This window comes from Globicephala melas, chromosome 4 (genome assembly GCF_963455315.2).
Source record: "Globicephala melas chromosome 4, mGloMel1.2, whole genome shotgun sequence".
Classification (NCBI taxonomy): Eukaryota; Metazoa; Chordata; class Mammalia; order Artiodactyla; family Delphinidae; genus Globicephala; species Globicephala melas.
In genome coordinates this window covers 1,771,928-1,784,255 of record NC_083317.1, presented here as the reverse complement: position 1 = coordinate 1,784,255, position 12,328 = coordinate 1,771,928, and the positions used below count along the sequence as shown (strand labels likewise).

The window sequence follows — 12,328 nt, the reverse complement described above, 5'->3', positions numbered from 1 at the left end:
CTAACCAGGACGGGGCTTTATTGAAGACATCCAGCGTCCCGTAACACGAGAGAAGGCACATGCGCAGGCCACGGCCACCCGTCCTAGACGGCCCCGCGTGGCGAGTCCTCGCTTCCCGCGGCCAGACCTCACCCCCTGCCCTGAGAAGTACAGGGGGGCCCCAAGGTGAACCACCGCCTTCCCCGCGGCCCCCCATGAGGCCAGCGTGAGACGGCTGCACCACGAGTGCGGCTTCACCTTCCCGGAGCCGGTGGTCTTTCGGGCTGGTGTCTTGCACACGCTGTGGTCAGTCCCCCTTGGGTCTGTGCGGCGCTCATGCAACCTGACACACCCTCGGCTCCCACAGGGACGTGGACGTTCCTGTCCCAACAGGACACCAGTCCCTGTCATTTCAAGCCCAGCAAGAAGGGACCTCCCCTAACAGCTCGGAGAGCACGCTCCTCCCCTTGCACTGGGGGCACCAGGAAGGACCCCAGGGCTGTGGAGTCACCGCCCGCATCCTGGTCACCGCAGCAAGGCCTGCAACTCTTCCCAAAGGAAGAGAACATAAGACGCCGTTCCCAGAAGGCTGTCCGTTCCCACGCGGCTGCTTCAGGTCCCCGGACAGAAGCGGCAGGCCTGTTGTCCAGGTCTTCTCACTCGGGCAGCACAGACCCTGTGTGTTGTGCGGGGCTCTCAAGAAGGGACACAGTGCCCTGCAGACAAAACGTCCCTGGAGGCGGCGGCAGCCCACCCCTAAGGTTGCCACCGTTCTGGAAGTCTTCTATGGTCAACAGAAATCCATCCCATGACAGCGTCAGACAACTGGCTGAGAAAACGTGCGCGAGCGACTGCCCTCACCTTTAACAAGAGTGTCAAGGCCGTGCCTGTCATTCAGGAAACATCTGCTTCCAGGTCAGACTTTGGAAAAATATTTATTAGGGAGGACGGCTGCAAAGCCCACCTTCAGGAAGAGGCAAGTCGAGGTGGCCCTGCCATACAGGAGGGCATCTGGCTACGGCCCCTCACAGCAGAGGGCACAGGGGCAGGTCTGCCCAGCCAGCCCCTCCTGCCCTGGGTGCCCATCCACAGCGCAAGCTCGGCTTTCCTGGGTGGGCGAGGCTTCCTAAGGACGCAGCCCTGTGCGCCGAGGCTCAGCCTGGGGTCAAGCAGAGGCCGCAGCTGTGACCCCCACCCTCCCAGGTGTTCGGGAAGACGCCGGACTTCAGCTCGGGGTCCCCGCTGACAGTCACTCCATGGCCTCCTGCAGCTCCTGCTTCTGCAGGGCCTGGAGCCGGCTGACCACGCGCTGGTGGACGGCCTCCAGCCCCTCGCTGTCTAGTTCCCGCAGCAGCAGGAGGACGGCGGTCAGGACGTTGTTCTGGGGGCACAGAGAGTCACTGGGTGAGCGTTACGCCTGCGAGGCTGGGCCGCCCACACCGCGACACATGCGCACATCGCGGGAGCAGAGCCTGCAGGAGGGCGGCCCTGCAGGCAACAGGTGGAGACTCCGGCAGACGGAAGCCACAGTCGTGGCATGGGTGTGGCACTCACCGCCGGCGGGGACTTCCTACAAACTGACCTACCTCCTGTTCACAGCCCTGAGGCCCAGAGAGGCTGGGCGGCAATGGAGCAGAGGCCTGCCGCAGGCTCTCGGCAACACGCACTCAAATGCACACGTGCTTAGTGTGTGATGCACCCGTGTCCACATGGCTACACCTGGTTTCCATCTGCATTTGAGCAGGGCAACATTGCCATTTCTACTAGGAAAATTCTGGAAGGATTTTGCACAGGCGGCTACTTGAGCTGATCCGTCTTGTGGGATGAGCTGAGGCACAGCTGCAAGCCAGAGCGTGTGGCCCATGTGGACACGTGAGGACGTGGCTCAGGGGCTCACGCCTGGGGTGCCGATCCCTGGCTCTGCAACGCCCCAAGACTCCTGCTGCCCTCAAATCTCACCAGCCCTCCCCCGTGTCCCCAGGTCTTCCTGGCCACCGGCACCTTGCACTCAGAGGCTTGTGGGGGGCTTCATGCCCACAGGGACACCCAGCCTGGCCGGGACCCTCGGTGGCAGAGCCAGGCCCCTTCTCGTCTCTGCTTTCAGAGCAGGTGTCCTGTTTGAGCAGGTTTGATGGTCTTTCGTTTGCATTTAGGGCAGGCGCGGAGCTGAACCAGTGTCTTCAATCTCTGGTCCACTCTGCGCCGCAGAGGCCCTGGAGTGGGAGTGAGGGTGCGGGGAGCTTCAGGCCTTAGCCCACCTGCTGGGCAGACCTGCCACTGGGGACGGTACATGCCTCGGGCTCCTCCCAAAACATGTGGGAAGTGTGTGCAGGGACCCTGAGCTGCCCCACGCGGCCACCTCACTGAGGAGAGTGTTGCCACGAGGGGACAGTGACCTGCCGGGGTGGGGCAGGGCGGGGGCGACTGCTGCCTAGGTCGGCCTTCAGCCTGCGGCCACATCTGTCCACAGCCCTGGGGGCTGGTACTTCCAAGGGCGGGGCCTCAGTCCACCCACTTCTGTACCTCCTGTGAGCTCTGCATGCATTTCAAGTGGCCACTGCATGAATGAGAGAGGCCCAGCCCGTGGCTTCGGGCAGCCCCGCTCGGACTGTGGTGCCCCTCTTCACGATGCCACAGGGAGGTCACAGCGCCTGACAGCTCTGGTCAGGCCGAGCCAGGGGCTGGAGCAGGTGCTGGGGGGTCACGGGCCTCCCCACAGACCCTGGTTCAGACAGCTCCCCTTCCCACGTAAGCCGGTGGCGAGGCCCCTCTGGGCTGAGCTGACTGGTGACCCATTCCCCTGCCAACGACCGGCTCAGGGAACCGACAGCGAGCCTGCTGGGGGGCAGGGGGCACGTGGGGAAGATGCTGCACTGGTGAGAGGACACACGGCAAGAAACGGCCCCACCCTTCTGCCGGTCGCGAGCCTGGAGCAGGACATCCCTGTGAGCGCGGGACGAGCCCAAGCACAGGCCAGAGTGACACAAGAGGACTTGGAGGGACCCGGGTCCTCGCTGATGTCACTCAGCTGCCCACACGGCCTACTTATCGCTCAGCCAACAAGCCGTGGTCCATCAGGGGTGCCTGTGGGGCCGTGGGGCCCGCCGCCTGGTCACTGCACTTACAGGGATGCCTGTGGGGCCGTGGGGCTGCCGCCTGGTCACTGCACTTACAGGGGTGCCTGTGGGGCCTGCCGCCTGGTCACTGCACTTACAGGGGTGCCTGTGGGGCCGCGGGGCCCGCCGCCTGGTCACTGCACTTACAGGGGTGCCTGTGGGGCCTGCCGCCTGGTCACTGCACTTACAGGGGTGCCTGTGGGGCCGTGGGGCTGCCGCCTGGTCACTGCACTTACAGGGGTGCCTGTGGGGCCGTGGGGCCCGCCACCTGGTCACTGCACTTACAGGGGTGCCTGTGGGGCCGTGGGGCCCGCCGCCTGGTCACTGCACTTACAGGGGTGCCTGTGGGGCCGTGGGGCCCGCCACCTGGTCACTGCACTTACAGGGGTGCCTGTGGGGCCGTGGGGCCCGCCGCCTGGTCACTGCACTTACAGGGGTGCCTGTGGGGCCGTGGGGCCCGCCGCCTGGTCACTGCACTTACAGGGGTGCCTGTGGGGCCGTGGGGCCCGCCGCCTGGTCACTGCACTTACAGGGGTGCCTGTGGGGCCGTGGGGGCTGCCACCTGGTCACTGCACTTACAGGGGTGCCTGTGGGGCCGTGGGGCCCGCCACCTGGTCACTGCACTTACAGGGGTGCCTGTGGTGCCGTGGGGCCCGCCGCCTGGTCACTGCACTTACAGGGATGCCTGTGGGGCCGTGGGGGCTGCTGCCTGGTCACTGCACTTACAGGGGTGCCTGTGGGACCATGGGGCCCGCCGCCTGGTCACTGCACAGGGACACCGCCGCCGCCCTGGCCAGGAGGGGCCCTGCTTCTAACCGCAGGCGCGAGGCCTCTCCCCAGGCAGCAACCTTCCCGCCCCCAGACCACACTCGGCACAGCCCCAGGCGCGGGGGGGCCCCCCCGCTGCGCACTCAGGCGCCCCCTCCTCCGTCTGCCCCGCCCAACCAGCTTAGATGGAGACACAGACACTGGACCCGGATGGTCGGCTTCCTGCCCTCTAGGGCCTGGCTTCGCCCGTCCCTGTGGTGTCTCCAGCCCCTGCCCCCCGCCCCCCAGCCCCCAATCTCCACATTCCGGGGCCTCTTCCGGCCAGAGCAGCCTCCGTCACACTCACCCTGTTCTTGCGACCGCTTGTGGTAGCCTTCTGCGAGAAGGAAGGAAACGGGTCCCGGGAAAGGCGCTTCAGGCCGAGCTGCCCCTGGGTGCCGCTGGCGGGGGCGGGTGGGGGGAGGACAGCGGGGCGTGAGGCCCGAGGGGCGCGGAGCCCCGCCCGCACTGTTCACACAACATCTGTGGGTCCGGCGCCTCGGGGAACAGCGAGGAAGAGGCTCCTAAAAGTGGACCCCACCCCGTCCGCAGGGAAAGCCCCACTGCAGGACTCCGCTTCTGGGGGGACAGGAGCAGTGGACGGGGGGGCCGGGGCAGCTCTACTTCTCTGACCCCTGGGGTCACCTCCCTGCTCCTGGCGCTCCCCCCGGGGCCGGGGGTGGGGCACTAGCACAAATGCTGCACGAGCCCCGGCCACATGCCCTCCCCCTCCCGCCGCGGGACAGCAAGGCGCGTGGGCCGCATCTGTAAGCAGACGCCCGGCCTGGGCCCCGCTGTGAACAGTGGTCTCCACCACGTTCCCCAAGTCCAGTTTCTGCCCACAAACGTCTGTGACAATCATTCAATTTGAGGTGCCCTGTGGGTCAGGGAGGGAGGGCCCTCCCTCAGCCCACACGCCCCGCCGTCCCCTGGGCTCCTGAGGCCACACAGAGGCTTGGCCGGCCACGGCCATGGCCACGAGGCTTCCCTCCTGCCCAGGGGGCCCTGCACGCCCACCAGCCCACCGCCCTGAGTCCACCACTCCCTGCGGAGGGCTGGTCCCACACTCGCACGAGCTCCCTGCCCTGGGCCTTCTCCTGGCCACGTGGCTGACCCCAGGCTGGGGGCCCCTGAGAGCCAGCCCAGAAACAAACACCCGCAACCCCATCCAGCCCCAGAGGCGCAGCCGCGCGCGGGAGGACCGGGCAGGCCTGCGGGCCACACCTGCTCTCCTCGCCGAGGCTCAGCGGGTCCCGTGGCATCTCGGCGGCGGCGTCCTCGGCACTCAGGGTGTAGGACAGCTCGGGCGGGCCGTTCCCTGAGTGCTGTCTGCTGGGGGCCGTGACCTCCTCTCCCTCCACCAGCGCTCGGGACACCTCCTCCTCCGTCACAGCTTGGGAGGGGGAGGGGGAGGGGGCGAAAGCATCAGTGGCCTCACCGCAAGCGAGCCCCGCGAGCCGTGGCCCCGCCGTCCCCTCGGCGCTCAGCACGGCCTGCTTCAGGGATGAGGCGGCTGACTGTCCACCCCGACGGCCAGCACCCGGGAGCAGGGCTGGGCCCCCCACCATTGCATCCCGCCCTGGAGGTGCTGGAGAAATGACACATGGCCAATGACTGCTTGTGAATCTGAATTTCAGCATTTGCCAAAAGCAGATAGATACTCATAAAAAACCCTAAACTAAGACAGGTTTTTAAAAGGAATAGACCCCACTATATTTCTTCTATTTCACTCACACATGACAGTTTATCTGAAGCTTATTTATATTAAAGTCATTCATCTAGGAGAAAATAATCGTGCACATAAGGGTCAGGAACCAGCACAGAGAACGCCAGGGGATTCACAGGAAAAAGGCCTGGCCCTGGACACGAGCTGGAACCCCAGAGGCAGGAGCAGGAAAGGCCCACACACGTCGCCTCGTGCGTGATGGAGGAGATGCGGGTTGAAACGGCAGGAAGGCGCCCCCCAAACCCCCACCCCACCCCTCCAACAGCAGGGCAACCCGGGGTGGGAGGGGTCAAGGACCGATGGAGCACCCTCACCTGCTGGCATCACCACCTTGGGACCCTGTCGACCAGCAGTGACGCTGCCCGGCCACCCAGACCGTCACGCGCTCCCGGGGCAGGCGGGTGAGCATTTGGAGCAGAGGGTACTTAGCAGCATAAAAAGGAGCAGCAGCAGCTCAGCGCTTCGACGGCGGGACCGAGAAACAACGGTGCGGGTTCAGCTGAGCTCCTGCACTCCGCGAGGGGCCGCACCGGGCGGCAGACGGCACAACCTGGGGCACCCCGAGGAGGCCGGCCTCCCCGGCACCTGCGAGAGGGGAGGGGTGGAGCCTGCCCGCGTGCGACCCGGCCCGCGGGCACCTACCCTGGTTGTCCAGCTTCTGCAGGTGAGGCAGGTTGCGCAGGACGGTCATGCGGTAGAGGTGAGGGCAGGCGCCGCAGCAGGGGTTCTCCGCCAGCCACAGCACACGCAGGCACGGGAGGCCCTTCAGGTAGAAGAGCTCCGCCAGGCTGGAGATGCAGTTCTTGCGCAGGTAGAGCTCGCTCAGCTGCCGGCAGCGGCTCACGGGCTCCAGGGTGGAGATGCTGTTGACGCTGAAGGGAGACGGCCGTCAGTGCCCGCCGGGGCACCCCCGCCCCACGGAGACGAGAGCACTGCTGGTCCAGTGCCCACCTGCCCTTGCCTTAGAAGTAGGTCAGACCCGGCTGTGGCCAGTCAAGTGCAAGGGAGGGCTCGGGCCCAGGAGAAAGCCCTGGGGGCGGGGGAAGCTCCTCCAGCTGAAGGTGGGAGCGGCAGCCCCGGCTCTGTTGAGGCCGCGAGGAGTCAACCTTGGGGGTAGGAGGTCTCAGCCCCCTTACAGGACAGGAGACTGCGGCCTCCCCGGGACACACCAAGCCCAGAGCTGGCAGTGGCCAGGAAAACCCATGTGACCGAGAACCGAGCACTGAACTTCCAAACCCAGGTTCACCAAAGAAACAGCCACAGGTTTAAATGATGAGTGACCCAGAGACAGGACAGCAGCCAGGCGCCCGGCAGAGACCTACAGGCTTGAGCTGACGGGACGGGATCACTCCCTGCACACCCAGTCGGACCAGCCGGCTGAGCCCGAGGGGGGCAGCCGGCAACCTCACGCCCTGAGCCCCAGGCCGCAGGGGACCCTGCCCGACGTGCCAGACCAGTCTAGACCACCCTGTGCTGGACGCCGCATTTGTGCCGGGCAGGCTGTCCCAACTCCTGCCTTAGGGCCGCTGCTGCCCCACCCGACGCTCACTTGTCAACGTGGTTGCTGGTGTGCTCGGCACCACCTTGCCCGGCAGCCGGGATGAGGCTGACGCCGTCTCACCACGAGCAAACCCAGGCTTTGGAATCCTCACATCAGGGAAGCTGCGCAGGCCACGGGGTGAAGCGAGAACTTCAACCTGCAGCGGCCTGGAGCCCCTCCTCACCCACCAAGGCTGCCGCTGCTACAGACCGAACGTGTCCCCCAGATTCAGATGCTGGGATCCTGACCCCCAGTGCAGTGGTGTTAGGAGGTGGGGCCCCCGTGAGTGGGGTCAGTGCCCTTATAAAAGGGACCCCACAGAGCTCTCCGCCCTTCTGCCAGGTGTGAGCCAAGAGGCAGCCCCTCACTAGACCCTGACCTCAGGCTTGTGGCCTCAGAGCTGCGAGGAATCAATGTCTGTAAAATCCCACTAGAGCAGCCAGAATGGACTAAGCCTTCCTGCCCGTGGGCACCGAGACCAAAGCCAAACGCACTCATCTCACAGGACGGCCGACCCGCATCCAAGCAGCAGCCCCCACACGGCGGGGGTCCCACCAGCTCAAGCGGCCAGACAGCCCGGCGACAGCCCTGGGCACTGTCCTCCCCCGGCCGCGGCGGTGAGAACCCCTGCTGCACGACGAGGGAGGCCCGGCAACTTGCCCCAGATTCCTCAGACAGCGCTCGGCAGCGACGAGGTTAAGTCCGCAGCCCGCTGCAAGTTTCCTGCTACTTTTGGGTAATGAAAGTAAACACTTGTTTGTCAGGTAGGGCCTTCTGGGGCATGGGCTCAAATCCCAGCTCCACTGATAATCGTACCAGGTGAGTGACAGTGGACGGCTGGCGCCCCACGTGCCCCACTGCACGTGCTCCTCCTGCCTCCACCCCACCCCACCCCGGGGCCGCTGCTGCCTTCACCCCCGTCCCACGGGCCTTGCAGCCAGGGAAGCCAAGGCACACAGGCCCGAGCTGGGCCCCGGGCGGGAGACCGGTCCTGGGCCCACTCCTTCATTCATTCCTTCATCCCGCAAGAAGGTGCCGGCCTGAGCCTGTCGGGTCGGGACTGGGGGTGCGTGAGCACAAGGTGGGCGGCACGGCACCCACCAGGTGACCTCGGAAGGTGCAAAGGAGGCCGAGCAGAGGGCTAGGGAGGGACAAACAGGATGGCCGGCTGTGTGACGAGGAAGGTAAGTGACGGGATCTGCACGGGACCGAGGGCCTACGACCCCACATGCAGGGCGAGTCCTGCGACCTCTGAGCTGCCAAACAGGGAGTCTGCCTTCCTTACAGGGCTTAAATCTCCCTGAGGTTTTAGGTGTGGGGACCTGCAGAAAGCACCCACCCCGGCATCTGGCAGGGTCAGCTCCCTCCCGGGCCCAGAGCAGACAGGACAGAGCTCAGGGCTGGAGGGCGTTCCTTCCTCCGCCTGACCCTGCAAACTCCCCAGGTGCCTGAAGCCCCAAGGACAGTATTTGGTTCTTTCAAGGTTTCCTTTGTTAAACCGCTAATGATTCTGGAAGAGGTCAGCTATTACCAAGGACAGATCGTGTGATGCAGGGAAGCTGGCAGAGCTCCAGGCAGTGATGGAACCAGGAGGCCAGGAGAGGCTGGCGCGCTGGGGCAGACGTGGTCACCCTGGGGCAGCTGCTCACCACTAGGAGGGCGGCACCCACTGACCCCAGGATGGGCAGGGCGAGCTCAGGGGGAGGCCCGGTGCCCTCCAGGAAGGGGGGCGGAGCTGCAGAGCAGCCAGGGCCTCGTGCTGCCTAGGCCTGGCCTGCAGCAGCGGCCCTCCCACACCTTGGTTGGGAATTTTCAGGTTATCTAAGGGCCTGCAGGAGGGATCTGAACATTCTCCTCCTCTTCCAGCCCCGGTGACTTAAGAGTGGGGCGGGCCGGCATTTACTACCTGAGGGTGATCACTTCCAGGCTGGGCATTTCCCGGCATATGGAGATCTAGGAAGGAAAAGAATGTGATTTTGCAAAAGTCGCTGCACTGGCCCTGTGGCGTCACCCCTCTCCAGCAGCCAAGAGAACCAAGTTGGAGCTGCAGTCCACCCCACGCCAAGGGCCTAAGCGGAGGAGCCTCCCTCGCCCCAGGAGCACGCAGGGCTCTGCATCCCGCTCCCCTCTGCAGCCCAGACGTCCCCTCTACCTGATGGAGAAACGGGCACCCTCTCCACGACTTTAAACAGCATCTTTACTACCAGATGCTGCCAGTCGTCGAGACGGAGCATTCCTAATTTTAGATGCCCTCAAAGGACACCAGTAAGGGGAGCTGAATGGACAGAGGACCTTTCTTCCTGCTGCCCCTGACATCCAGGGAAAGGACAGAAGCCGCTTCTGGCCAACAGAGCTGTGCCGATAGGGAGACAGGCTTGAAACTGGATCTCAGACCATCTTAACACTGAGTGAGTGGAAGAGAGCAGCGGGGCTCAGGATGGACCACGCAGGGCCCCTGACCCGTGAGGCTGATGAACGGTGAAGCTGCAAATATCTGTGTGCCTGCCAGACCCCACGCACGGGCCAGACGGGGTCCCTCCGTCAACAAGCGCACAGTCCCGTCAGAATGCTTCACATCTGCGGTGGATCTGTTCTCTGTGACAGTGGTGTTTGGCTTCGTTTGTTTTTGCTGCTGAATAGGCAGCACTTCGGCCGCAGAATGAGGCGGAACTGGCTCTTCTGGGCAGCCCTGACAGCATCTCCAACTTTGTTTCTCAGAAAAGGTACAGTTCAAGGTACAAAACGGAAGTCAGCAAGAACCCGCTGACTAGCACCCACACTCTGTGCGAGCTGGAGACATTCATCCCAGAAACGGGCGGGCGGGGGCAGAAATCTATTCATGGACATACAGCTCAGCCCAGCGGCCCAGCTCCGTGCTCTGCCCCCACCCAGGCCCCATCTCTTCCTGCCATGGGAGTCGGGGTGAAGCTGGATCTGACCAAGGGGAGGAGCTGAAGTGAAGGGGCTCCTCGGGGACGTGAAGTCCAGGAACCTATACGAGGAACCTCCGGCTGAGTGCACTGCTCCCTCAAGCCAACCACCCAAGCCCCTGGGGCTCTTCCCCAGGTGGGAGCAGGTCTGTGCCCTGGACCTGCCCGCTCCTCCGTGAGGCCTGCCTTTCACCTGCAGGAGAATGGGTGCAGGAACACCACAGTGCACTTGGGTCCTGTAGAACTGTTTTTTCATGAGTGGTTCTGCCTTACAAGAACTGCTCAAGGAACAAAGTTACTGGTCGGTCGCCTGGACCGAATGGGAGCCGTCTGTCAATTTAACCAGCCTCCTGGGGACCAGGAATTGTCTGTAGACGATCAGCATGATACTTACATCAGTGAGGCGGCTGCCCCTGGGGAGAGAAAAAGACATACGCACCTTTATTTTGTTAAAGTTGAATTTAAAACATTAAAAACGAAAATTAATGACAAACGTCTACAGATTTCAAGAGTCTGTGATTTTAACGATAAAGTAAAAGAAATCTCTCCCAGATAACTGACAAAGGTGCCAAAAATCGTTTCCTGGTTGATTTTGGACAAAACTATTTGATACTGGCGGGCTCCTTCGCAGACTAAGGCACGGCAGAGGTTGCCCCATTTGAAGGACACCAAGAGGTACTCATTCTCAAGGCTGCTGCACTGAGGGGTAATTCCCTCACTAATGTGCATAAACAAGGGAGTCTTTGTAAGGGCCAAGTTCAAAGGCTAAACATGAGACTTATGAAACACACTTCAGAAAGCCTGGAATAGGGCTGTTGTGCCTCCCTGCTTAGGGGAAGAATGACCGCCCCATGCAGAACAAAGGCACGTATTATTGAAAACAATGACAGGGATGCCGTGGCCAAAATACCAGATGTGCAGCGCAAAGAGAAAGGCTTTTAATGAACAGGCAGAGCTCACTGCAGCCAGTCTGCCCGACACCAGTGGGAGGACGCTCTACTTCTGGCTGAGCGCCACCTGAACTGTCCAGTGTACAGGGCGCGTGGAGCCGTGCTCTGAACCCCCTGTGAACGCGTGCGGACCTTTCCGGAGTTTCAGAAGTACTTCTGGTCCTTCCTCGGCTCAGCTAGGCCTGGCCGCCCTGCCTTTGAGCCTGCACCTGTATCTCTTCCTGTCACCTCCCGGACAGTAAGTCCCCTGGGGACAACCCCTCTCCGTACCCCCCCGGAGCTCAATTACAAAAATGTTTACTGAAGCAGCACTTTAGAGTCTCAGTTTCCTTTCGTTCCCCAAGCAAGGGTGTCAATCACCTTGCTCTCCCACCTTATCAGCAGACCTGGCTCCCAGGGACTGCTGGCAATGTCAGAAATGAGACCTGTCCACAGCGGGAAACGTCTGCCCACTAAAACTACCTAGAAGTCCAAGAACAGTCTTCAAGGTAATTCCAACCGTTTCCAGCAAGGAGGGTTGCTTTGGAGCTGTGTGTGAAATACCACTGCTCAGGAGTGAAAATTCTGAAACGACCTTTCCCCAAAGGCCCCCTGAGCTTATAGCATCACCTCCCAGAGGCTGTGAGCCCCTGGGACCGGGCACACCAGCCTGGACAGGGGCCAGGAAGGTGAGGCCAGAGGTGCCCCCCCTCCATCCTGAACCCCTCTGCATCCTCCACAGGCCCTTCTCGGTCCCGCCCCAGAGCAGAGGGGGCGGGCTGGGGTCCCCGCTCCAGGGCCGAGGTGCTGGGCAGGGGTCTCCATTCCTAGACGGCTCTTCCCAGCCCTGTCCCAGGGAGGGGGTCCCGGGCAGCGGGCAGGACACGCGGGGACGGCCTCCGGCCTCTGGGCCTCACCAGCAGTTGAGCTTCCGCACGCTGTGCAGCTCCGAGGCCTTGGCCCGGGACAGGACCATCTTCCGCGTCAGCTTCATGACGGCGGGCAGCCCGAAGGCCTCAACCCGGCCCCGCTCTCAAACCGCCAGCTACCACTGAGGCCGTCCGCCAGGCCGCGGGGCTTCTCCAAGGGGCGGGGCCCGCGTTGTCAGGGGCGGGTGCTGAGAGCCCATTGGCCGGCAGCGAGGGGGCGGGCCGGCGCGAGCGCAGTGGGGCCGCCAGGGCCTCTGCTCCGCGCATTGGTTCCGCCGCGCATTGGTTCCGCCGCACATTGGCTCCGCCTCGCCGGCTCCGCTCTGCCCATGCGCATTGTGGGGGGACACCTCTACCCCCACCCCACCCCCA

At 63.5% G+C, this 12,328-nt stretch overlaps 1 protein-coding gene across 2 annotated transcripts; it reads right to left on the bottom strand.

Moving 5' to 3' along the window:
• Positions 1-895: 895 nt before the first annotated feature.
• CFAP410 (cilia and flagella associated protein 410) lies at positions 896-12,122 on the bottom strand. 2 transcript variants are annotated; one of them, XM_030835571.2, is made up of 7 exons: positions 11,945-12,122; positions 10,493-10,511; positions 9,075-9,121; positions 6,271-6,500; positions 5,127-5,295; positions 4,210-4,303; positions 896-1,360 (listed from the first exon to the last, which is right to left on the bottom strand). In XM_030835571.2, exons 1-7 carry the CDS (start codon positions 12,019-12,021, stop codon positions 1,229-1,231), a joined length of 768 nt encoding a protein of 255 aa, XP_030691431.1. In that variant the 5' UTR covers positions 12,022-12,122; the 3' UTR covers positions 896-1,228. The 2 variants fall into 2 exon arrangements, with proteins under 2 accessions (XP_030691431.1, XP_060153686.1); XM_060297703.1 differs by lacking the exon at positions 9,075-9,121.
• Positions 12,123-12,328: the final 206 nt, after the last annotated feature.